Raw genomic sequence first — 27170 nt, 5'->3', positions numbered from 1 at the left:
CACTCTCTCCAAAAATTTAGGTTCAAACACTTACATGTACGAGGTGGTGGTTTAAAAAGTACAAGTAAATTTTCTCTCTAAAAAGGGACTGTGGGTGCAGTGATATAAAACAACTACTGATGACTGAGACTGTTACTTTGTGGTACAGTAAAACTAGCCTTCCTCAATGATTCATGAAGCTGTCTACTGTCCCTCTGTTTCGCCTCTATAAAAAAAACAGGCTACATGGATCACCTTGGGAGGCTAGTTTACTAAAAATGTGTATACTGTTATTGTTGAGTATGCAACTACACAATTGACCTATCAGGGGTTAGAATCGTGTCAACACAGCTTGTGAAATATTGTCCACTTACATGATATACAAATGGACGCGGAACGCGCACAATCTGAGACAAAGAAAATTTAGTGTACAAAAACTCTGTAGGGTTGTCTAACTTGCAAACGGCGATAGGTCGATTCTTGAGAATTACAGAAGAGTTCTTCACCTTTCTGGGAAGTACAGAGCATAGACTTCAGGATCAATCTCCTCAGATGCTAGGTCTTGCAAGTACATGCCCTGCTCTACACCCTGACTATGTTGAATGTTCCTGAAGACATTAAATTTACTCCAGACTGACTTCTTATCATCGGTCTTCTGTTGGCTCTCGAGATCAGTGGACTCCCCTTCAGCTACCGTTCCTTCCTCCTTCTCAGATTTGTCTTCATTACCTTTCAAGTTTCGCAATGACTGTGTGAAAGGATTAGAAATATTAAGCATTATATCTGACCTATCGTTACTCAAAGCTGTGCCATACAATATTCCCCGAGTAACTATGACTCACTGCCACACCAGTACATACATGTAGCCTTACATTGCTGGCATTTCATCTTTTGCATTGTTGTTGTTTTGGCTTTTCATTCCAAGGCACAGTTTTGCGGAATACACTCGGCAACTACTGGGCAAATTTACATACTGCACTTGTACACCTCTGATTTCAGCATAATGCATGACTTTTGATCTTCCCACGAAAATTCCCTACTTTAATACTTGGGAAGCCATAAGTTTCTTTATACATGCCTGTAGACTACAAGTTCGGTTCCATGACATGCATGAGGCTTAATGCTAGAGTTGTGAAACAAACGGGTATTGTATGTTCAGTGCTTTCCAAGAGCTAATTGTGAAAACTTGACAAGCTTGGGTGGGAGGAAACAGTGCCTATAGTATTACATTGGAAAGGGCAACAGGCATAACCCAATCCCAAAATATGTCTTGAATTACTCTTCATAACCCACTGGTACTTTAACATGTCTACATGCATGGATGCAACCTAGTGCCCACAAGAAAGTTCTGTTCACCTACCGTTTGGAAATCAAATCTATGGGCTGCTTCTCAGCATACATTATGAAATCTTTTTCAATCTAAATCCATCTCTTCTACATTCTTGATTAAACCCACTCAAACCTGATGAGTTAAAATTGTCACAACAAACTATGTGACCAAAAACGACTTTGACTTTATACACAGCAGAGGCAATGTGTTAGTATCAAAGCAGAAGTTACTGTGCAGCACAGAAAACATGCAGAATGCAAATAGCAGAAAGTGGTTCAAGAAAAAAACACTGTTATCATAAACTCTAAACACGAGAACACACACTAAAGCTTAGAATTCACAATTAGTCAAACATCAATGGTAAATGACCAACAGGGTAAAGGATAACACTATAAATCACATTTAAGAATAAACAATACAAATTGAAAAAATGGAGATTCACGAAGACATGACTGAACATCTAATTTCATGGCAACCTATGTGATGTCACTGATGGCAAGCTGAGAATGCAATCAATTCATCAGTATAAACGGTGTGCCACAGCAGAACCATATTTAGACTTGATATTGGGCTTTTAATCAGGCTTTCACTGTACTTATTAAGGTGTGTCACTTGACACACCTCTTTTAATAAAAACATGCCAGACAACAGCTCCATCACCACAATTCAAACATGTACATTACAGTAGGGCTAGTGTGACTGACCTTTGTAAAGGTGTGATTTTAAACAAAAAGCAGCCAATGTTTTTGCTGCACATATTTGTAATGAATAACAAGTGCCAGATGAAAGTGCCGAGAAACTTGTCAAAAAAATCACAAATAAGACAAATGTAACAGTTTTGTTTTTAAAAAATCTGTTCATACTAGTGCACATGAATTGACCTTCACCAAAATAATTCCAATGATTCAATAAAACCATTCCATCAACCACAACCATAACTTCACCAAACTTAAAGTGTTTGTTGCAACATGTTTTCCCCCTCATTTTCCTTCAGACGTTAATTTGCATTCATGACATCTGCAGGTTCCATGCCACCAATTTCAATGGCTCATACTGAAAATGAGGTCCACAAGCTATGCGTACATGCGCATGTAAATAAACGATGCTTTCTGATGCCGACATCAACCAAAGTTAAGTAAACAACATACATGCATCAGCTGATTGATTTCATAAGAAAATTTCATGAGTTTGTTTGAAAAGTGACCTATCAATGACATTTGACACCCTTGGTGACTCATGTACATTTTTACATTAAAACAAAATTGAAATGAAACCTCTTGAAGAAACTAAACTTCGAAGTGGTACCAATGATGAAGGAAAAGACATGACTAATAGTCAATTAGAAACGTGAGACAAAACTTGGGTAAACTTATGCATGTAACCGGTTCACAATGCATGCATCACAAGGGAGGGGGGGAGGGGTTTGAAACATCTAGGGAGGGAAGAAATTTGAAGACAAACCCGGTACCTCAAACATTTCATCATCTGCAGCGGACAAAGATCGTCTGGACAAGCGGCGCTGAAGGGGGGAACAAGTCAGGTTTGGCAAATCAATTAGTGAAGAAACAAGAGCATTATTGCTGTGATTTCCCACATACCAGCCAGTAATGCTGCAACCAATTCTAGGATACGTAATGTTTGCAGGTTCAGTTTTTTTCCAGAAAGGGCTCAAGCAAATGTAGGATACATTGATGTTAGAAACCCAACAAATCAAATCAAGAGATTAATATTGCTGAAGATTTAATGATAGTCTGTAAAGTTGGTGACTATTTAACTGAATCAAATCTACAAAAAAATGAGTATGCTAGAACTGAAAGTTCAAAACTAATTGATCAAGTGTGCAATTATCTTAATTTTAGAATGCTAGATGTACATGAACAAAACTACTGTTTTTGTAAGATTTCATTACAGGATAACTACTGTAAGTTAAAATTGACAGTCAGAAGGAATAAACTGCAAATAAAATGTTGCGGCAGGCTTAATGTAGTGGAATTTGACATTTTGCCTGAAATTTGAGGTATTAAAGAAAAGTATGTACACATGGTGCCAATATGTTATTTACAATTTGAAAAGAAGCCTGAAACTGGTAATTGAAGGACTTACCACCCCAAATATAAGGTGTTAACTATAAATTTGTTTAAGAAATTTACTACTCAGAATTTCTTGAGTTGGATAGAAGTTCAAATAAGGCTTCCTTACTGGGACACAAAATGTTACATTCCCATTATTTACACTTTAAATTTTGTAATTTAAGCTTAATTTCAAATTTCGGAAAATTTTGGTTTAGAACTTATTAAACCTAACAGGACTTCTTCCAGTTCAAAATCAATTTCTGAGATTAAAGTTTCCTAGTGTAATCAACTTTCCAAAGCGATAAAATTACAAGTGAACTAGAGAAAGCACGACCCTATCATCACCACCACAGGTACTTGAGCTACCACACTTACACCTGGTCAAGGGAGGTTCAAATCACAGCAAATCACTGAGTGTACTTACCCCTGGAAGCTCACCCCAGTTCCATTCAATCTTGTCGGTGCTACTGCTTGACCTGATGTGACCTGTAGACTTGCTACGCTTACGGTCTACACGTGCCATCTCTAGCTCTGTATCACTCTTTGGTGATGGAGGGCGCGTACTCACGGGACTACAATGCCAATCGTTATAAAATGTGCGTAAAAATCAAAAACAGCTGTAAGTATTCTGTGTAACTATGCCAAAATCTATTAAAAAAAACATGTTTGTTACATCTAAGTGATGATCAGCTGTCTGAAAAAGATTGTTTGACTCTCCTTGCACGCAATCATTTTCAACATGTGCAAATCAGCAAGGTTTTTTTCTAATTCCATCTTCTCTATTTGTTTAAGGTTCAAAATACACCAGAATGAGTACCCAGCCTAAGCAGTTTATGATAGTAAATCCATACAACTGTACCTTTCCTGGTACCGTATGTGTGCCAAGTTATACTGCTAAGTTATATACCCAGGCCAAGATTTCTGTTTTAATGCACAAGGTCCATATTGTAATGCCTAATGTATTTTGGGAGCTAAAGTGATAAACCAAAAAAAAAAATTAAGCTGTTCTCTTTTCAAAATTACCTGAGTATCGCTGGAGTTATGTCTCCATCAGATAGTGGATGCTGAGGTATCTGGACTTTCAGCATCTCCTGGTGCACATCACCCCATACTTCACTCTGTGCCTTCTTGAGTGGTTTGAAGGCCCTTCCGGAAGGTCCTTCCTCTTCAGATACATCTTCCATCTCAAAGATCTCCTCGTCAGTGTCGGAGTGCTGTGAAGATGAGGTACTAGACTCTGAGAGGTTCATGAGGCGACGGCTGATGGATGACTTCTCTGGGAAGCCATCAGAAGGTGGTTTCTCAGTCCGTGTTGGTTTTGTTCCACTGCTTCTGTGCTTTCGTTTCTTAGTCATCCTTCCACGTCGGTTGGACTTAGTCTCATTCTCGATCCTCACTAGTGTTTCTTTGGCTGTAGATGAGATAGCAGAGGCAACATTACTTTTCTGGGATTCGTCTTCAGATCCATTCTCAATGTCAAAGTCGGACGATTTGATAGCACCTTTGAATTGGAGTTGCTTCTTGTTCTTGCCGCGACCAATCTCGGTCTCTACTGTGATGGCAACGGGCTCATCCTTGGTCAAGTCCCGGATGTCTACTATTGTATTTCCTGATTCAGGTTCCTTCAAAGCTTCCAGGACACGTTCAGCATTCCTCTCCTTCTTCTCCAGTGTCTCAGCTGAGCTGGTGTCTCTCCCTAGACTGGTGTCTGACTCCTTGCTACTCTCTGATTCACTGCGGACCTGGTTAGCTTCAGCGTGGAGCTTTTTCATTCCATCTTCCATGAGATTGATTGTGGAAAGCAGTGGCGAAGAGCACAAGTGGGCAGGCACTTTGTCCTTTGAAAACAATACAAATAAACAGAATATTAAGAGTCAAATGTGGGCTGAGGTACCTCTATGGCAAATTGGATGGCACAAGCAAGGAACATTTTTTTAAAAGTTGCATAATCATGCTTGACTGTCAAGAATATATAAGCATCATGGTCTGCATAGCAGCATGACGGCAGTTTGCGTTGATGAAATATTTCCATATATGTTGCAGTTTGATTCTCATCTGCGACGCTTGCTGCATTTCTTTCGCTGATATGGAATCTAGGCACATCAACACTGATAAATTTTTTTCCAGCTTGTGTATATCTACCTCATCTGTCGCTTCTTCAAGAAAGAATGCTTCCCCATTCTCTCCCAATTTCATGTGGAGATCCACTTGTTCTCCATTGATCTCTATGTAAACCTGTATTGAAAGAAACAGAATAATTCCATAATGCACACCAAAAAACCCATCTCATGTAGGCTTTAGCTAAAAATCTGTTGAATTTAAGTAAAACAGTTCTTCTATTCATGGACACAGGAGCGAGTATTTAACAACAGCCCCCTGATTTGCCAGTAAAAGTATGATTGGTCAAAAGACGACACTACCTACAGTTAAAGTTGAAATAGATTTTCCAGTTTGTTCAATTTTCCAAGTGAAAAGATTTCTGGTAATCTATGTTTGTATTTTAGTCTTCCGATCTACCCATCCTTTTTAATGACACTTACAACTTTCTCTCTACTTCGGAGCACGCCCATTTTACCAAATCGGACGTGGAATGGGGAACACAGTAAAGACCCATCGTCCTGTTGTGCAACGATGACATCAATAGCGCCAGTAAGCGTTGCTGGATTGATCTCACTGTAAAATGTCTTGACGGAAGACAGAAAACGGCCCACGTAGTTCATAGTGGTAGCTTCTTGAGACGATTCTCTACATCACTAGTTAGGTACGAGTGATCTATGTGATAAAAGCGGAAAAAAAGGTGCTACAGTTAAGTATCAAATATTTTCAAATACAAAACATGGAACAGTACATGTAATTGATATTCTTGGTCCAAATTCTTATACCAATGTATATACTTCCTGTGGCATTGCCGGTCTTTGTAATGTACCGGTACAGAAAAAAAACCAATAACTGTAATGCATTCAACATAACAGAGTGTTAGCATCATTGAGAAACAAAATTATCTCGTAATCATTCAAATATTAACATTTTTTTAATGTACATGTACACGTACCAGTTTATGTAGGAATTACACCAATGAGAATTTGTGGAAGGTATTGAAAGAAACATGATGAGCCCCCAGGCAAGTTCGCACGTGGGACTTCATATACGTGGAAATCATATTTTCATCTGATTAATGTACATGAAAGAAATGACAGCAAACTTGAGTCAGCCGGCCTGCCCCTTGGTGAATTTGCCATTAATTGAATGATATTCTTGGTACAACTTCCTATATTTTGTCATACTTCCTGTGGAATTGCTGGTACCGGTATGCATAATGTAAAGGGGAAAAACAATGACAATGCATATAATAAATTATGTAAGATTCTATCAGAAAAACCAGCATCTTATTTATAACAGTGGAACGATGTCACATGTTTTGATCAGTTAAGTCCATGCGTGTTGCTGCATGTACATGTAGTATACTACATGTGGGTTTTATAAACTACAGTCAGGTGACTATCTCGAAGGCTTAATTCACACTCTCCAAAATCTCTGTGTGGGACTCAATCCAAAACAGAGATTTCAGGGAGCCCTTTCACACCAGCAGTAGCAAGGATCCAAAATGGCTTCTACACTGGTCTAGCACTGAACAAGTGAAAAACTAACCCTGGCCAAGACCAGGCATGAAAGGTCCTACCTACATACATAACCCAGGTGGAAAATCCAAAAGCTACCGGTACAGCCGACCCATGTAACCCGGTTTAACTTGTAAACTTGTGTGAATGGTATGCCTTGCTTACCCGTGTTTGATGAGACTCGGTTCCTGTTAACTAAAGGCTCTGCTGTTTTGGCAATGATGGCATAGGCAGTTTTGTGGCCCAGAAAAACCCCAGTCACTGCTAAATAATGCTACTCACTCAAATGAGGTCACTTATATCTGACACCTACACCATCCTCACCCGACATGACGCAGTGCTGTCATCCTCTATGCAATCAGGTAGTGATCATGTGATAGCCACACACCAGCTAATCTGCCTTCAATGCACTTCCCAGCAAGCATGCATCCGTGCATACACCCATACACACAATACATGGTTTGTTTATCATATTGGCAAAACTCTCACACAAAGATGAGGTCATGTTAATAATTAAATATAAAATCGTTGGCATGTACAAATGTGTAACAAGTTTGAATTTTTGAGAGAATAGTTGAATGTATTTCTTTGTTCCAATTTCTTTTTTTAGTTTTTTCATTTAGGCCTTTTAGTTTTAGGCCATCAGCCTGGGGTTTGGTGGGTATCAAATGAGGGGAATAAAGCTCATTGTGATTTTGGCAAGGTATGCACCCCTGTAGTTGGAAAATATGTGATAGCATTGCAGCGGTGGCAGCTTTTTGGGTGCTATCACTTTTAAAAAAAAAAAGGCGGCCAAAACATGCTTGTTACCACATATAATTATTCCGGTAACAAGCATATTGTGGGTCATTTTGAAAAAACAAAGAAAAAGCGATAACACCTAAAAAAACTGCCACTGCTCACACTGCAAAGCTATCACGCATTTTCCAACTTAGTCCATGGTGCATACCTAACCTAGCCAAAAATCGCTGAGCATTGCTCCTTTTGATCATCTGATTATGGTGGCCCAATTTTTGGACCAAAGCTGATAGCCTACTTTGTTATGAAACAAAAATAGCTGAATATAAATCAATCAGGAAACAACTGTTACACTAACAGCCTTGCCAACAAATGTATCTTTTTATACCAAAAACAATCCAGTTTTCTTCTAATGGAGTTTGAAGTTGCGTTTCCTATGCTCTTAATTAAAAAAATTCAATTTTTTTTTTATTAATAAAGTTTCAACTTGTGTCTTTTATTTCAAAACACTTTTCGGTTGATGTCTCATTCAAAAGTGAAGAGCTTTTGTATTAATTTAGAATATGAATCTATTTCTCGGGATTAAACTCGAAAATAGCACGGGGAACGCATCTTTAAAACAAACTTTTGGCTATACATGCAGCAATGCTGAAAATATCAATTGTTTTATTTTTGTATCTTACATGTCTAGATCAATTATTCATATACATGTACCGTACACTTCAGGATTTAGATATAAGTCTGCTCTATTGCTATGTTTGAATCATATCCCTTTTTTAAAGGGAATATACATCAGTTGCTTTTGCTGTAATTTTCAGAAATGGATGGAATTGGGGGGTTGGAAATATATAGAAAATATAGTTACACTGACTTTTTTTGAGGTTTTGGGTTCGAAAATGCTATAAAAACCAAGAAAAACAATCATTTTCCTGTAGTCTGGTTCCCTGACTCCAATAAGAAGAAACAGAGCAGTTTACATACATTGGGGAATTGTAAGGTCAGGGAACCAGTCTAGCTGGCTTGTACCCGTTCATAGGTGTGTAATCGATTGCAAACAAGTGCGATGGTCAATTGGGGCCAGTATTTGAAAAAAAGCCAGTTTTTTTTCCAACGCTGGTCGGCCGACCAGCGTTGGAAATTGATACAAAAATACCACTTTTTTTGAAAATGACAGTATACCAGGTGCCATGATTTTACAGGATGCTTTACACTGTCATTCACTAACAGTCCAGCAAGGTATTTCAAAATGATTTGGTATTTTTATTTTTTGATGTTTGCAAATGTTGTATTTTCCCTTTAATGGTGTTTTTTCCAATTGAATAAATTACACGCAGTCCAACAAAATTGACATTTCTGGAAATTTGCCAACCCAAAACTTGTAACAAGCAAACCATTCATTAATTTTTAACAGAGGCAGGGTCAAGGTCCATTACTGGGGTCACATGACAGAAATACTATCAAAGGTGCACAGCTGGATATGCGCCAAAGTTGGCAGAGTGCCAAATATTATTAGCGGTACAACTATGGTGGTACATAACACACATTTATGTCCGTACGGCCCATAGCATGCACTGTATACATGTACTAGTATTTGTACAAAATGGTGAAGGCAACATTGTAAATTTACAGAATAAAATGAGCTACAATGTAATTTATCCGGTCAATGAAATAGCGCATGTTCATCATGAAAAGCCAGATTTTGAAACCAGCTGCATTTCAAGGTGAACTGCTGTTTCTGAGATCTACCGGTACATAATGTACCTCTGCAACCCTGACCCTCCTGTACATGTATTTTGCTGAGCCAAGCAGAATAACACAGTACTAGCTATGAAGACTGAATGTAATGGAACTATCCATAAGAATTAGCTTCATGTGGGATAATGTTGACTTAAAAAAGGTTATATAATGTGTAACATTGTACATGTGCATGTACTTTGAACACCAAAATAATAAAATGACTTTATCAATAGCATTAAAAAAAAAAATTGGGGGAGTCTAATTTTAGTGCTGTCAATTTTCATTAAATCCAGCTTCCAAATGAAGGGTACAAATTCCAAATCTCAATTTAATTTATATACCAAATTTCTGTGTTTTTTTCCACATGTCAGTATGGCATGCATTATGTATACATGTATCAGGAACCATGTTTTGGGAGATATAGGAAAAATTTGAGGGAATTTTTGGTATACAAGGATCCACATGATCCTGTATTTGGTTGATTCCCACAAAACCTCAGGTTGACGAACTATTTGTAAACCCACTTACATAAAGGGAAGTGGCCCTGACACTTTGTGCACATGTGCCTCACACGTAACCTTAATCCTGTCTTTAAAGGCCAGAGGCTCACACAACAAAGCAGGCATTGAATACCACAATACAGCAGGTAATCAAAGGAAAAGAGGTGTGTCATTGTTGTGTCCAGTTATCCAATCAGAATACTGCTTCCTGGCCTTACCCACATAAACAGAAATCACCCCATACCATCCCACCTATGATCGCTCCATGCCTGTGGTGTGCCACACTATCAGCAAAGATAATTGTATGGTCTCCAAGCAGTTGTTTGTGTTCGACTATATTGACATAAGGGGCCCTTAAATAAATTTAAGAATAAAATGTAGAACACTACAGTTTGTCATCTGAGTGTTTTTCCAAATAAATAGGCCAGGGGAAGAGCGTTTAATGAGTGGCGGTACTGCATACTGGCAAGGACTTTGAACAATTCCAAACATTTCATTTCAACTTGGAGGAATTGCAAAATATCATTGAATGAAAATCTGAAATGACATGCTGGAACTCAGCCAGCCATGCAAACATATGTTTTTATGTTTGTTGAAATGATTGTTCTTCATAAAAAGGAAAGCAACTCATCAGCTGTTTTCAGTACAAATTACCACCACATATAATTTATAAAAATGAAACTAAGACCATGCCTTTAGACTGAGCTTTCTGTATGAGAAGTCCTCTGTGTTAAATGATTTAATAATCCCATTACAGTTATGAATTCTAGTTTTTCTTACTCTATGATCTATGTAGCCTTTGTAGGCAGCCCCAGCTCACAGTTAAGTTTGAAGCTCATCTCCTCATTGTTAATCTTAATTTTCTTTGAAAGACATAAAACTTAGCAAAATAGATGACTACACAAGATCAGTAGTACAAGGATGTATGTGACTCATGATTACATGCCTACTATAATCATTTACTAAAATACAAGCTTCCTTTGAAATAGATAAAAACTATATGTTACTTGTTAGCTCTTATCTGCAGATACCACAAAGATAATTTGCTCACAATGTTATGTCACAACCACATGACAAACAGATGAGCAGAACAATCAAATTAACCCTAAACCGAACTCAATCCATCAAAGTTCAACAGCCCGGTTTTACCTATCCTGTTGGGATAGGTACAGTACCCCTAAACTGATGCTCACTGGGGTTGGCATACAATTTTCCATGTGGGTATTGGAATTTGCCAGAATGGGTATGGTTCCTAGTGAATTAGGCTGGGGAGTTAGGGTTAATGTTTGTCTACATCCAAGCTGAGTGATATTCCTGCAGGAGCTTGTCATACTAATCAAGATCAAGATCAAGATGCATTGAAATTATTTGTTAATTTAAATGTGGACAAGTTTTTTTTCAATATTTGGTAATCAATATCATCTAAATCTCAAAACAAATTATCAATAAACATATTCTGGATGAATACTGCAAACTCCCACTGCTGTGGGTTTACTTTGATGGGTAAAATGGCCCCTGTAATGTCAAACAGATTTGTTCAAAACAAAGATCACCATGTTTTAACCAAATTAACCTATGAAAAGGGGCTGTCACTCCAGAATTGATCTTTCTATTTCACTTGAGTCTTGAGGAAGTATTCTTCTGTGAAGAATATTTTTAGTTCAAGCATGGAGGAACAAGGACTTTATAAATCCCCTTGTATTTATGTTTTTTCTTTTACAACATTTGGACATGATCTGTAAAAAAAAAGGGCAATTAGTAACAAAGCCTAGTCCATATAGTTTATACTCCATGGAAGTAGGAAATTTGGACTAGATCATCTTGTAAAACCCAAGGATGCCAGAGAAGAGGTTCCAGATGCACGGGTATTAAATAATATGCATTAAGACTAAGTCCACACCACTTTTTTTATGATTTACCCTAGCTGGAGTTACCCAGCCCTGAGTTTTATCATTGGGTTGTCTAGGACCCAATGATAAAACTCAGGGCTGGGTAACTCCAGCTAGATTTACCCAATGCCCAAAATTACAAGTTTTTGTAGGCAAATACTTCAAACAATTTCACGGTTGAAGTTCCCATCATCATGATCATGTACATGGGCCTAGCGCCTATAGACTTTTCACAACACTTACTGAAGTAGGCCTACAGTCATGACAGTGAAGTAGATGTATTACTATTAGAATAAATAAAGAATAGGGCCGACTTTGAATTAAAAAAATAAGTGACAAATAAGTTTCTAAAAAAATAAAACAAACTACAAACCAACATGACCAAATAATATTCAGCAAGCTGAGCTCCTGAGTGACAACATTTTAAGTTCAAGTGCAAGTGATCAATAGACAATCATGACATGGAGGTAGTGAGCATGGTAAATATGCAGACTAGTAATTTTTACCTTGGTCTTGGAAGTTGGATGTTGTTATTGTTGTTGGGTGAAGACCAACCAAGTCAAGAGTCAGATGAAGAGAAACTGTTATAACTCCAACTCCAAGCGCGTTTGCAGTGAATGAAAATTCCTAACCCGGCCGGTCGTAACCAAGACCAGCTTTTCAAACTCTGAAACAACACAGTAATTGCCAGGTTCACTTCAAATACGTTATACTTATAAAATTACATTAGTACTACCTACAGACAGTGACAAAACAGAGTAGAGAGAGTATAATGACTTAATGTCATGACATGCAATGACATGACGTACACAAAACACGGTGTACGTGCTCGGTGCTCGCACGATCGTCGACCATGCATATCCGGTCACCGGCGCGGCGCGCGGTTACGTTGATCACGTGCAAAATATTTAAATCAGGTGACACAGTTCATTTAAATATATGGGTAAGAAATAATAATTGTTGAAATCATTTTTGTTTAATAAATTTGCAATTGGTTTGATATTAGGAATGCCCACAATTCTATTTATGCAATATTTATCCTTGCTCTATTATACATGTTGTATTATTTAGGCCAACTGTATGTTGTTATTGATTTAAGAAACTAAAATAAAACTGAAAGAGACTGTGATGGCGCTGCCCAGTATTTTCTGTTTTGATCGCTGGCGTGGCTGCCTGAAAATGCTGCTAGGCTAGGCCTACTACTAGTACTAGTAAAATGTTTTACTAGATTTAATACCTCCGAAAAATTTGGAAAGGTATGATGAGGCTTTTTCGTTTTTCAGTCGCAGTGCCATTGCATTGCCATAGTGTCAGTCAGTAGGGATCTCTGACTGAGGATACACGCGCTAGTCAATCTACTCGGCCATGTCGGCCACGGGCTAGGCATGTGATACAGGGTATGGGGCGCCGTTTGTCAATTAATTGGTTAGCGCATTATGAACATGTTTTTACCTAGACCCGTGAACGTGGCTATAAACATAGCCACGCTTCAGTCCATAGTAAAAACACTCTATTGTGATCCGCGGTTACTAAGATGGAGTGACCATTTTAGCCGAATTTCGGCTACATTTGACAGAATATTTGCATACAAAAATGAGTTGTACAGAAAATCCGCAGAAATTTTTTTTTCGCCAGAATTATGAAGATGAGGGAAAATGACAAAGATTAGAGAAATATGGCAAATTTGGTTTGAAAACCTTCATTTTTTGAAAGATCCTAGCTTGAGTTACTCCAGCTGACATGCTCATATTCATTCACAATCACATGCTACATGTGAATGAATATGAGCATGTCAGCTGGAGTTTCTTAAGCTAGAAAGATCCCTGAAATAAACCCTTGCACAATGGAACAGCAATATATACTGGGTAATTTGGCAGACTTTCGAAGTGGATTTAGCAGTATTTTATATGGTATTACGGTCATCCTGCCATGTAAGACGTTTAGTCGGGGTACCCACTGGTGTTACTTCTACCGTTTTGCGCATGTAGAACTCGGGGTACCAGAGTGTCATGCCTGTCTTTGATTTTCTGATCATTTTGAAAACATTTGTTGTGACAAAGTTGTGCCGTACTTTACAGCAAACATCTTGGCAATGACAGATCCAACACTCGCGTGGCGTTGTATACAACGCCACGTTCACGGGTCTAGTTTTTACTAGTCGGAGTAACTAGGACTCTACGGATCGCTTTTTTTAACATTTGGACTTGGTACTATTGCCCGACCAAGTTGAAATGTTAAAAAAACGATCCGTAGAGTCCTAGTTACTCGGACTAAGTTTTTACCATGGTTTATGATATATGACAATTTATGAATTATATCACCTGTATATATGTAAACCATAGAAATTGTTGCCAAAAGTCTTTTTATGGTTTACATACTAGTAAAGTAATTTTAATATTGTTTGTAAACCATTATGGACTTGCAAAACTATCAGGTTTTTAGCCTACAAACAATGTGGTTATGATGAATTGTCTATTTTTAATAATATGGTTTTATAACCTATGAACATGCAATCATGATTTATTAGTCATGGTTTATAAACCATGAACATGCAATCATGATTTACAACTAGTATAAGTCATGGTTAATAAACCATGAACATGATGAACATTAATGATGTGCATCGGGTCAGGTGTGTTCATAGCTCCAAGGGTTGACCAGGCCATTCCGACCCAAAACATTAGAGATATAAACCGAATCCGAATCCATTTCAGATACCTGCTGCTCTACTAATAGGGATGATACAATCAACTTTGTATAACCCGGTTAACTCATTTGCCAATTGTTAAAAGAAAAAGACTGATTTGTTCTTTGTTTCTAATACTAGAACTAATACTCTACAAGGATGGAAGACAGACTGCAAACACGCCAGGCAACTGTTGATGAGCTGACAGCATTCATTGATGGAAGTCATCAACAGCTGGATGAGTTACTTTGTCATTTACAATGGGACAAGGAAGATATACTTGTAAGTGGTTTCATTTATGGTCTCATCAGGAGATTAGAAACAAGAATTGTGCAAGTTAAGGCTCAGTACTTTTCAAGGCTTCTAAAGCAAATCTCAACAGGTGTGTTTCAGAAAGGACTTGTCAAAAACACAAGTGAAAAAAACCTTTTTGCACATGCATTGGATTTATTCAAACATCTGAACACCAAGCTTGGCCTGGTCAACTAGTAAGTTAGATGTGGCAGCAGGCTCCAAAGGATATGATATTTAATGAAATGACTGAAATGAAATGATTACTCAAGGGTAATTTAGGATTGAGTCGTTACCTTCACTTCCATTTGTCAAGACCGGCATTTTGATAGCTTTTGATTAATGGTTCTGATAATGTCCTGTTATGCTTGTATGGTCACATCTGAGACTATTTACAAAGATTATCAGGTTGTGCTTTACTTAACTAGCAATTCCAATGTTCCTTGGCATTTTTGAAGGAAAAGTCCCCCCCCCCCCTCCCTTGATCCGCCCCTGCTTTCCCTAAATAAAATATTAATCTGTTCTCAACAGGCCCAGAATGAAGAGAAGATGAAGGTGTGTCCCATTCATTCCCACCACCTTGTACCAGAGACTTGCCTTGAGCAACACACTCATGAATGTCAGCTGGTGGCTCAGGGATACTCCAGACAGAAACAGGTCAGATGAATCTCTCAAATATTGAACATACGAATGCTTTAGGAGATAGTTCAGACAGAACAGTCCAGTTTCTATCTGTTGGAACTGTCTGCAAACCCAATGAAATGCAGCAACATAAGATGAATTAGCTAAAGATGAATCGGGGCACGTGATCACTTTACACTCACAAGGCCCCCTTCAATGGAGAAACCATGATGTATGCTATTGTACAAAGCAACTGCTATCTGAACAATGGCTAGCACAATGCTTTTGCCATTGAAGGGGGCCTTTGTGATAGAATTGATGGTGTGCCCGGATTGGTTTAGCCTTTTAGTGAACCTACACGTATACTCATGCCTTAAATAAGAATATTTTAATTTAAGGATATTCACAGAATTATTGTTTCAGTTGATTTCATTCCCTCTGAGAGCCAACAGGCTAAAATATGACTGTGTAAAAAAAGGTCAACTGTTCTGCGACTGTTTCATTTGGAATGTAAGATGTTTCAAGCGTGTTAGCGTTCCTATCACAGCATTTCAGACAATCAGTTTAGAAGGCCCAAATACGGTAATATTTACTATGCACTTCTGTACCTGTTGTTTTTTTCAGAAAGAAATCCCAGCCTCACATAGTTTCTTCTATGCCAGGTCCTCGTCTGTTGTGCCTGTGATTATAGGTAAGACAAAGGTTTCTTGTTTTCATGTGTTATTTGATACGTGGTGCAAGCAAGTCACTCATTTACTAGATAGTAATGATTTTGATAAACTTTGAAACCCAAGAACCAACAAACATTTGTATTTGGATTGGTGGAAGAATTTGTTGCAATAATATGTACCTGTGCATAACTTTAAAACATTTCTAACATTTCATTTCCATTTCATTGTGCTTTTCAGTCTTCTTTTGGATATTCAAAGTTTAATTTCTGAAAACACTCATTGACGTATTCCATTTTTATAGAGAAGGCCATATTTGTATTACAGATTTTGAAATTGGAATCACCTCTAACAAACATTTTGTTATTTTTTTTTTAGACAAGGAAGCACAAGACGATATCTTGTCCCAAGTTCCAGGTAAAGTAGAAAATCATATGTTTATCATTTTGTTTGCTAAAACAGGTTCCCTCAGCCAAGAATGATTTTAAAGGCAAGGGACTCTTTCTAAAGTTGTCTTACATCAAGCTGATACCCTCCCCAAAAAATGATTTATGTGATGTGCACAGACACCATCATTGACTGAAACGTTTAGATATAACTTGTAATCTGTTTTTAAAAATCTAGGCAGGTTCTAAGACAAATGTTGATCGACTAATTTCTCTCTTTCTTACAGTGAGCAAGCGTTTGCATTCCAGGCAGGTGCTTTCTAGTGATAGAGTCGCAGTCTGTCAACCTTATATCCTTACACTGTATCCTCTTTTCTCCCTAAAAAAAGTGAACATTAGTTCAAATGGGATTGGTGGACGAATGATGGTGTGCAAATTTGCCTTGTTGTTGGCATAAATTTATGTTATGAGAAGCCTTTAGATAGCAATTTCAGCGGGGCACGTCGGAAAATTACGGATCAAAACATTTGCTGAGCAAACACAGAACCTAAAACACCGTGTAATGTGCACTGTTTAATGATTGATTGTCAGCTGATTTTCTAGTGAAAATATGTGTAAAACAGTATGTCCATCAAAGTGGCCACTATGTTTGGCCCTCAAGTTAAAGGTTAGGGTCAATTGTCATAGCGCCACTAAGCAGACAGTATCAACTGGGTACCAGTCACAAGCAGCATCACGTGGCATTTTGGCTGGAAACCTGTTTCTGTTTAGCATTTTATGGATTTTTTTTTACTCATAAGATGGAATTTGCGTCAGGGTGATGTAAGTCCAATATTGGGTTTTGTCCTTCCCCTTGTTTTTTTCATTAACACCATGAACACTGTATACTCCATGCTGACTCGAGTGATTGTGAGAAAAAAAATACAAACTGTTCACGGTGGGACTCGAACCCACAACCTCCTGCTTACTAGTGCAGACGTCTTACCACTCAAACACCGAGCTTGCCAGGGTCGGTTGGCTGGTTCAAATCTGATATAGCAGCAGGTACCTCACCCAAACTATTCATAAGTATGCAGTGTTTATAAAAATATGTCAGTAAAGGGCAAAACCCAATATTGAATTTCCGTCTTACGGATAGATTGGTTGCGGTACCCACTGCTATATTGAACCAGTCAGCCGACCCAGACAAGCTTGGTGGTCGAGTGGTAAGACGCCTGCACTAGAAAGCAGGAGGTCGTGGATTCGAGTCCCACCCGAGTGATTTTTTCCAACTTTCACTCGGGAGGTAACACACTGAGTGTTTATACGTAGGTGGAGGGCAAAACTTAATTTGATTAACTCACACTTTGTCCTTACAAATTACTAGAGCACACAAGTTGAAATGTTTTCATAAGGAGACCTTTCTTGTATTTAGGTTGGGAACTATTGTAACTTGTTGCAAATTATCACGTGTACATGTAGTGTTTCAACAATCTGATACTGTCTGTACAGTTTGTTATATTTTAAATTTTATATTTATTTGTAAGTTGTTATTTATACAGTTGCTTTCCAGCACTTCTGTCTTTGGTTATTGAAACCAAACCAAAGCAATACAAATATTTGTAAAGGTTACACCTGAAACATTTATACTGGAACATGTGTTTAGCTGTTTCAGATATGTTAAGTACGATAAATTACCAAAGTAATTCATATCCGGACAATTGTTTGTTTGATTGTAGGGAGCTCAAGAAACAAGGAAGTTCCACGAACCATAGACCGTATGGATAAAGCCTTCACAGCAGCAGAGAAACTAGCCATCCACCTGGCTGTATTGGAGAAATCTAAAGCTGCTAGGCAGCAAGAAACGGTATCCCTACAAGATCTGGAGTTTGATCCAGAGGCATTGCTTAAAAAAGGTAAATTTTATCTCATGATGCCACAACCAATTTGGTTTCATTTGATATGAATGGATAACCATTTACTTTAGTCTTTCAATCTCCTAATTTGGATAGATTGTTCCACTATGAAAATGCTCAATTTCAACTAGAAAACCTTTTTCCCACGGCGGTGTGAAACACGCAGTGGGCTTGAGCTGCTTATGTTGGTTGGTGGGTTGGTTGGTGGGTTGGTTGGTGGACACTTTACTCGGCCATATATTGTATTCATACAACTCAAGTATACAGCTTTGCATTCGAAGACTGGTTTTGCAAACACTGTTGCGCATGCGTCTAATTTGCATATTTTTTGCATATTAGATCACTCCCCATTCCTTTTCATTTTCTGTACTCTCGAGGTACCAGTACGGCCCGGGTGCATGGACGGTGCCATATTTTATAGCCGTCTTCACGTTACACGGCTGCCGTGGGTTGTACCACTTGGTACTTGTTCTTGTTTTGCTTGCAGTTATAGAATTTTTTACTTCAAGGATCAAAAAGCATTATACATGTAAACCCAATGTTAAACTAGTGCTCATACTGGTAAATCTCTTCAGCTGTTTCCTGTTATTGTTCCAGTAACTCACATTTGGATGAAAAGCCACAAGAACTCTTTGATATACTTTCTTTAAAAAATTTTAGTTTCTGATCCTAATAACGAGAGCATTCAAAATGCAATCCAAAACTTAACCAAATGAAATTCAGCACAGTGGATGCTGAACCTTTTTGAGAAACAGTGGAACCCATGCAAAATGTCTTTCATTGATAGCAAGGCCAAAATAGTTCTAGATAATGCCTCACAATTCATCTCGGCACAATTGCTTTGGAGTTCCAGACTGAACTGGCACTGACTGCTTCCGTGACTTTGTCTTTACTGCTTGAGGGTTGTTTGATTACTGTCCAGCAAATTTTAGATATGGAATTTTTTTCTGTTACGACCTGTCAGACGGAATAATTTTACAAGCTGTTTTGAACCGGTCTTTTCTCAACATTTCAATAACTGGTAATGGTCAAAGATTGCATCGGCCTTTAGTGTTCAACCCCAGTTTGTCAAGACATTCATTCTTTACACTGCTCCACAGATGAACCTGCCAAGCCCAAGTCTAGATTGGAGGTCCTGGCTGAGTTACGTGACTACAAACGACGTCGTCAAAGCTACCGAGCCAAGAATGTTCACATCACAAGGAGATCACAGACAGAGGTAAACCTACAAATGGAGATCTTTCCTTTGAAAAAAATTATCCTTTAAGTACGTTTTATTTTTTTTAAAAGTTATTATTTTTTTCTGTTTCGGATATCTGCATTCCTCCGAATAAAAGGTTTTGTTTTGGATTTCTTTCACATACAAACGCATCCTCTCTGGGTGTAGACTGGTTCTCGGTCCCAACATTATCAATTCTGATATGGTGCAGCAACCAGACTGCCCTCTGATAACAGAATTACTATAATTTGAAATTTGCAAAGTAATTATTCCATTACTAAACTGGCACCATTTTTAAAATTTGATATCTCATTCAAAAGGGAATACCTTTTGTATTCACTTTTGAATAAAAAATATTCACTGCTAGAACATAAGCAGTTCAAACAAAAACAATCCTCCAAATAAGCACAAACAGTACATTTTTATAAAAAGAGATTCATAAGAGAGGATTTGTAATTGTAACTGTCAGAACATTGTACTTGTGTTGACCTATAAACTGAGCTATCCAGCCCCATGTTCGTAGCAGTGCCTTTAGTCTGGGGGCAAAATGATGATAACTTTTTAATGGTGACCTTGATTTTTCAACATTGAACACAGATCATGAGGGACGTGATTGAAGCTCAGATGAAGGAGTTACAACAAGCCTTACAAGGTGACGAAGGATCTGTCAATAACACCGAACACAGAGGGCGCTCTTCCAGCCCAGATGGGAGGAGATCACGTGATGCTAGCCACAGTCCTATCCGCTCTACATCCAGAAAGGACAATGGTCAGAATGAGCATTATTCTAAGGGCCACCGATCCTCAAACCGGTCCAGTTATGATTACGAGCCTGATCATCCAATCAGACGTGCTGATGTCAGGTCACGTGATCAAAGTCCAAGTCCAGGACCATCTGACTCAAGGTATGACAGGGATCGCAACAGGCGTCATAGAAGCAATGAGAGATCTGAAAGTCCACATGTCAAAGTTGAGAAAGTTGAGCGGATGACATCCAACGAATCAAGTCATAGCCCTAGACTAGTAGAGTCAGGGAGAGGGGAGGATTCTACTAGTAGATCCAGCACACCTCATGCCATGGCAGGTGTCTCCATCAAGGTAGAGAAAGAATCAAGAAGTCGTAGCCCTAGCCAAAGCAGACGGGATGAGAGAGAGCATGACGATAGAAGCCATCGTCATTCCAAACATAAACATCGGCATAAGCACAAGCATCATAGCAGGGATAGCAGATGATGCCTTTATCTCTTATTCGGAACCATCTTGTTACCAGCTCTTCATTTCATGATTGTGTGATTCATGTACTTGTATTTTCCCTTGATGAATGTATTCTGTTTCAGTACATAGAATCCAAGTATATGTGTGCAAGATAGAGGGCGCTGTCCTGGCTGACTCCATTGACACACAAATTAAAGTCGATGTTTGAGGTCAGAAATAAAACACATCCCAAAAAGTCTTTTTGGCATTACAGCTCCATAGCTGGTTTCATTTTTACCCCTCTGTCCATCCATACGTACTCAACAGGAAGGACATGTGGAGTGATGGCATTGTGTTCCTTTTATCCCTTTTTCTGAATATTTCACACCCGGGGCTTACTGGTCTTGTCATCACCACTGAGATGATTTCTCTCGCCGTGTTACCCGTCTGAAGAGAATCTCCAATCTGCCTGGATTGGATGCCAGTCCATCGCAGGTTATTTCCCAGCTAATGCCTGTATCCATTTATACTCCTGGTGGAGAGAGGCTTGCCCAGGGACACAACATATAACCAGCAGCTGGATTCGAACCTCTGACCCTCTGATCATGAGTCACAAGCCCTAACCACTACATGTAGGTCACACTAGATACACTATTTCAAGGTTCTTCTATATTTGTCCAAAATAGGCACAATTTTTGAGCAAATAAAGGCACTTGACACAGTGGAATTAGGGAGTACAAAGCACTTAACATTTCATCTTCATTGAAGTACGTTTTCAGATTTAGTAACTAATCTAAAAATTAAAGATTGTAAAATGTAATTTTTGAATTACATGAAAAGGGAACATGTAAACTGAAGATGGCATTTTTATACCAGCCTCATTTGCTTAGCAATGTGAGCTATTGAGGTCGTCATTTCAGCACTGATGTGTGGTTTCAATTACAAAACACTCCCAGATGCAAGTCATCCTTCATTATGTGAAACTTCAAGTAGTGATTTGTTTCCACATTACTTAAGTATCCCATACTGTCATGACTGTTGTAACTTAGGATTTTCATTTCCAGCAGGCTCTGTATTCATATTTCCTAGACCCATATGATAGGTCACCGAGTACATTTCCTATTTTCGTGCAGACAGGTTGCCATTTTCCATTTGCCCACATTGGAACTTTTAGACATATTAGAAGCACATGTAAGATAAACTAAACTGCACTTTTTAGCTGTTTTTTTATTCAAAAGTCTCCGAGTTAGATACAAGCTGATAAAAATGCTAGCAGACAAAAAAAAACAAGTGGTCAGCCACATGTCGCCTTTTTCTGCGATCGATCCCTACATGTTTTGTGTTCTTAAAAAAAGTCAAATTTTGTGCAATGACCTCAAATGACCCCAACATGACCTTTAATCTCAGTAATCCGATGAGGAATTGTGTCTTCCCACCCAAGGGTCACTGCATCCAAGTTTCATCAAAATCCATGAAAGCATGTAGAAGTTATACATTGTTTTCAAATCTCTAACATACATGCAGGGCTACGGGCAATCCAGCAGATGGAAGTTCTGGTACTCGTGCAAGGGAATGGTACCCAAGGGAAATCTTGAGAAAAAGGGATAAAAGGACAACAATGCTCCTACTCCAGAACTCCCATCCGCTGGAATGGACATCCAGAATTTAGGACTGGTGTCTCCCAAAACTTCATTTAGGCGGCACAAAAATGAATTTTACAGTTGTAATTGCTGCTAGCATTTTGATTAAATTAAATTAAATAAGCTTCCAAGTCTTGTTAAAAATATCGTCATTCTGTTGAGAAAGCATCACATGGTGCATCTGTATTGATCACTTAATTAACTGATGGCAAATATGTATAGTGTGCTGAGGTTATTTGGTGTGTTGCCGTGAGTTTATCATGAATAAACTTCGTTGAGTTAAATCCACCATGTGTACACTGTTATATAGTGCAGACATTATTTCCATTTTCTGAAAAGTACATGCATGTATCTGCAAGTTAAGTTTTTATTTATATTCTGTGGGAGGATCTAGACAGTGGCCCTAAAGGTCGATTTTTATCAAGATCCTCATTCTGGTCAAAAATAAGACTGAAAAAAAAAATACAGCACCCTAGTAGAAAGATTTTGGATGAATTTCTTATTTATTTGCTTTATAATGTCTGTGCACATATAATCCTTTAAGCCTTTACAGAAGTATCCAACAAAACTTTGAGGTATTTTCAATGCAGGCTGTTCAATGCAGGCTGTTCCAAACAGCACATATTTTTATCTGTGTGATGAACAGGATTTTGAATATTAAACGAATAAAAACAAATTGAAACAAGACAAAATAAAATTGCAACCTCTCTAAAGATTTATTTTGATGTCACTGTTGTTGTCTTTTCAGATTATCTTACAATCTACACACACAAGGGTATTTTAATTCAGGAATTTTATACATTTTTTTTGTCAAACTTGATGGCTGATAGCCTTGACAGGAACCGAGACTGATGCAAGTCTACCAGTGTAGACATCTATAAAACTCGCCCTGTATTGAGCCAAATACAGTTCATTGGTCAAATCTAAATATTGACTTTTTGGAGTTGTTTATTTATCTACAATACTTAAAGAGTAATACATTTACATACGTTTTAAGTAATTTAACGTCAGTTACACGGTTGTTACTTTTTTTTTTTATTATTGCAAGATTATATATATAAATACTTCCCTAAATATGTCATGTCTGTACAAAATTGTAACTTTACATAATACTCCGTCAACAAATTTTCAAGCACTGATCACAGGAACTGTCAAAAAGATTTTAAAGAAGAGAACATTTTAAATCATCGTAAAAATTTAAGATGTGCCCATGAAGAGGAGAGAAAACAAAAACACCACACAATCCCAACTTCATATAACCAACCCTAGCTGCAAGTAAATTGAGTGGTTCCTTAGAATAAACTAGAGTAATCCAACCACCATGAATTGAAAGTACTGGCATTATGGTTTACTACATGTGCAGTTTGTTAAAGCCAGAGTCCATCATTTGCAGCTTTCCAACAAGTAACTGGCGTAATTATTGTTGGAAAAACATACTTGGTTGAAAGATAGTATGGGGACTAAACTCCCTGTGAAATTATTCTTTCTGGCAAGCTGTCATTTTGAAAAAATCAACGAAAGAAGGCCTTTCCAATGGTGCGTCTTAAGAAGCACCGTAGGAAATTTAAATTAGTAGTTCGTTTTGTTTTTCGGTGAAGCGCGCACAAGCATTGGCATGACGCAAACGCACGTGCGGTTGCTATAATTCGTCAGATCAGTGCGCGACATCGCGTAGCTGCAATCGGCTCTGTGAGAACATGTCTCGGACGCTGGATTCAAGCCCAATTCAAAACATGATTCAGCAACTTTTGATTTGAAATCGAGATCCTACAATGTTGTTTTTCTTGAAAAATGCAGCTGAAGCTAAGTTGAAACGTCATCAGATTGGTTGTTCAGCATCCTTCTTCACATATTGAGCACTTTTGTTGCTTCAAGTGAACAAAATGCACAAATTACAAGTGATGGACTATACCTTTAACTTGCTTCAATCTAGAATAGACCATTTGCATTCAGCGGCCATGTTTGAGGTTTTTCTTTTATTTTGATTCCTTAACCCTCCCTCTCTGGCTGGCAATTTCAACAAGGCCAGCCCAGCTGTCAAAATAAATCAAGTGACTGTTTTTAACAGTTGAGTGCTCTCTGCCTTCATAAAGCTGGATTGACTGGCTGTGATTGTTATGAAGCCTGGTATAGCTAGGCTTTGACCGTAGATTGATTAGCCAGCTGTGACTACCATTTACTTGCTTTTGTCTGTTGATGGAATTTAACTAGTCATGGTGCCTTCTGAAATATGATCGGAGTGTTGGTGACTAGCTTGTGCAAAAGGCATGACAGGGCTCGGATTGAATTTTTGAGTGTCTCTGACTGATGAAACAAAAGGAGAGTTAACAATGAATGAACAAAGTCTACTTATGCATGTCCCTGTTGAACAAAGGCATGCACCTCCAAGACTGCTGTAATACAAATGATCCATATAACACAATCACTTGGAAACTTGGCAGCCAGACAAATACATATACTGAACAGCTTGACAGACCTCATTCATAACAGCATAGAAAACAAGATGGCAACGCTGCCATCTGCGTTGACACAACACAAGTTCAGAATGGATTCTCAAGATGAAGAATTCAGGAATGTTCACTTTGAGTAAAACAATTGCACACTAACACACATGCAACGAAAAGCCGTTTCCAAATTTCACAGTGAAATATATACACAGGGCAAAAGCAACATAGTCAATAAATTCCATGTGAACAGATATCAATTAAAAACAAACAAGTGATTTTCTCCTTTGACTTATAATCCGTATTAAAAAAAATGAAGACATCCACAAAAATCCAAAAATTCTAGAAGAGCAAGAGAACCTTTCAGAAGTTGTTAAAATTCAATAAGTCATGTGTGTAGCACGTATCTCTGGATGACTTCTCATAAAGAAGTCTTTTTCAAAACTTTATTATTGTGTCTTTTTGGAGCACCATTTGTTGTCATGGTTACGCATCCTGCATCATTTGCCTCCCTAGATACTCCCTGTGAGAAGCAAAACAAAGAGAACAAGAAAAGAAAATGATGTCAAAACAAATGCACACAATGCAACAGTACAATAAACATGCACTGGATGGAAGGACAGTGGGTGCAATAACAATACTCTGGCATAAGGGATTGTACAACTTGGAAGAAGACAGGGAACATGACCTGAAGAGGCTGACTAGTGAACTTGGAAGATAAATTGTAGAGATGGGAGACACTTTGAATGCACAAAAAGCATGGCAAACAATTGGGGTGGGTAATGCGCAAGACTATAAAAAGGAATACACAACTTCACATAAAAAGCGGGTTACACCAAATTTAGTTCTACATGAATGTTGCAATGAACTATCCAAAATGCTGCTTTGCAAGACAAGCAAAAGGAAATATGAAATGGAAGAAGGCAATTCTTCGGCTACCAACCTTACTTTATAGTAACTCAGTTCTCATTTTGTCTGCATTTCAGTACAGATGTCTCTTGTACTTACAATTTAAATCATAAGCTAGAGACAATTCTCAAAATTTAAATTGTGTTTTATGTATTTTTTTCTTTTATTGACTCCTGTCCACACACTTACAGCAAATACCACACAGCTGCAAAATGTACATGTACAATATGCAATTTTATGCACATTCACAATGCAAGAGACGCTCCATAATATTTGCATGTGAGGTATAAAAAGTGGCTATCAGGAGAAATTTCTCATGTTGAGCCGTAATGGCTTTGATATACTTAGAACTCAGTGTTCTAAATTTAAGCTTGAATCTCTGACAATGTAACTTCAATCATTGTCATTTTGTAATTCTTACGCTTTCATGTAGATAATTTTAAAATTGAAACTTGTAAACTTTTGTTTAACGTTTATTGTAAAAAACTGGAATCCACGGATACTGGAATTTGTATCCTTGTGGAGACATTTCTTTGTTCTCCTGTAGTAAAGTGTTCGAGTTTGAAAGTGTAGTTTCAAAATCCTCTTATTTTAACCAGAATTAATTTCCTTGGCTGAAATTCGGACTTAATATCCCTTTTCTGAAACTCTTCCGTTTGCGACAGATCAACATACCTTGGAAATTCCTAGGTTTTGAGTAAAGTCCATATCGGGATAACCTTGTGGAGACGTATTCATCTATAGAAATTGCCCTGTGGAGACGTATACAATCTTTTGTTCCCTATTGTTTGCATGTCTCCAGAGGGCATGGTGTATCGGATCAAATTTACATATACATTGTATTCATTTTGGGTATCAATAAATATTAATTATTCACAAGTCCATCAAGTAAATATATAAATTCCACCCTTATAAATATTCCAATTACTCAGAAGGAGCAATAACGGGCATGATTGGAGCGTACCAGTTGTGGACCATGAGTTTCTGTACAGCCAGCAATGCTTCGTAGCGTACATTGGGATCTTCATGAGTCATATACTGCATGACTAGATGCTTACAGCCCAGCTGCTCAACGATGCTACATCAAATCAAAACACAGAAAACATCACATCACCTTTATATACTTTTTAGGCCCCATAAATCAAATCTCACTCACATACGTATCATGCAGATTTGTCTTCAGATGATCAATATTCCAACATACATGTACAAAGTAACCTCTCGGTTGACTCTAAGAGCTCTACATGACCTTTAAGTTGGTGTTTAAATGTTTGGTTGTTACAGTTGACACAAACTGAATACAGAATGTAAAGAAAGGGTGTCTATTTCATGTAAAGTTTGCTCTTTAACATATT

The 27170-nt window shown here is 38.0% G+C and overlaps 3 protein-coding genes across 9 annotated transcripts in view; 1 reads left to right on the top strand and 2 right to left on the bottom strand.

The window, feature by feature from the left end:
* Positions 1-12726, bottom strand: part of LOC119724495 (phosphatidate phosphatase LPIN2-like) — a 28865-nt gene extending 16139 nt beyond the window's left edge. The window contains exons 1-8 of one of the 4 annotated variants that reach the window (XM_038195577.1): positions 12369-12726; positions 5922-6153; positions 5524-5616; positions 4883-5219; positions 4405-4792; positions 3806-3953; positions 2778-2828; positions 486-727 (exon numbers count right to left, since the gene is read on the bottom strand). In XM_038195577.1, coding sequence (XP_038051505.1) covers positions 486-727; positions 2778-2828; positions 3806-3953; positions 4405-4792; positions 4883-5219; positions 5524-5616; positions 5922-6101 — 1439 coding nt within the window. In that variant the 5' untranslated portion in view covers positions 6102-6153; positions 12369-12726. Of the gene's footprint in view, positions 1-485; positions 728-2777; positions 2829-3805; positions 3954-4404; positions 5220-5523; positions 5617-5921; positions 6154-7163; positions 7268-12368 lie in introns of those variants that run through there. The other 3 variants (XM_038195574.1, XM_038195575.1, XM_038195576.1) reach the window with 3 other exon arrangements.
* Positions 12727-12964: 238 nt separating this feature from the next.
* Positions 12965-23526, top strand: LOC119724497 (U11/U12 small nuclear ribonucleoprotein 48 kDa protein-like). Of its 3 annotated transcripts, none has more exons than XM_038195581.1 (8): positions 12965-13118; positions 14690-14830; positions 15371-15496; positions 16085-16151; positions 16507-16545; positions 18233-18409; positions 19510-19628; positions 20226-23526. In XM_038195581.1, exons 2-8 carry the CDS (start codon positions 14708-14710, stop codon positions 20859-20861), a joined length of 1287 nt encoding a protein of 428 aa, XP_038051509.1. In that variant the 5' UTR covers positions 12965-13118; positions 14690-14707; the 3' UTR covers positions 20862-23526. The 3 variants fall into 3 exon arrangements, with proteins under 3 accessions (XP_038051509.1, XP_038051510.1, XP_038051511.1); XM_038195582.1 differs by lacking the exon at positions 12965-13118 and adding an exon at positions 13125-13259; XM_038195583.1 differs by lacking the exon at positions 12965-13118 and adding an exon at positions 13125-13287.
* A 1120-nt stretch (positions 23527-24646) lies between these two features.
* LOC119724496 (V-type proton ATPase subunit H-like) overlaps positions 24647-27170 on the bottom strand; it is a 30617-nt gene continuing 28093 nt past the window's right edge. The window contains exons 10-11 of one of the 2 annotated variants that reach the window (XM_038195580.1): positions 26780-26893; positions 24647-25429 (exon numbers count right to left, since the gene is read on the bottom strand). In XM_038195580.1, the coding sequence (XP_038051508.1) occupies positions 25393-25429; positions 26780-26893 (151 nt within the window). In that variant the 3' untranslated portion in view covers positions 24647-25392. Of the gene's footprint in view, positions 25430-26724; positions 26894-27170 lie in introns of those variants that run through there. The other variant, XM_038195579.1, reaches the window with a different exon arrangement.

This window comes from Patiria miniata, unplaced genomic scaffold, assembly GCF_015706575.1.
Source record: "Patiria miniata isolate m_02_andy unplaced genomic scaffold, ASM1570657v1 HiC_scaffold_18, whole genome shotgun sequence".
Classification (NCBI taxonomy): Eukaryota; Metazoa; Echinodermata; class Asteroidea; order Valvatida; family Asterinidae; genus Patiria; species Patiria miniata.
Note: the sequence above shows the minus strand (reverse complement) of the source record. Positions and strands in the feature narration are given on the sequence as shown.

What these genes read in the sequence shown, in the direction of transcription:
- LOC119724497 (XM_038195581.1), top strand. Translation starts at nt 14,708, where the DNA reads ATGGAAGACAGACTGCAAACACGCCAGGCAACTGTTGATGAGCTGACA. An exon ending in GGGACAAGGAAGATATACTT is followed by an intron (nt 14,831 to 15,370) that starts GTAAGTGGTTTC and finishes TGTTCTCAACAG; the next exon opens with GCCCAGAATGAAGAGAAGAT. An exon ending in AGAGGCATTGCTTAAAAAAG is followed by an intron (nt 18,410 to 19,509) that starts GTAAATTTTATC and finishes ACTGCTCCACAG; the next exon opens with ATGAACCTGCCAAGCCCAAG.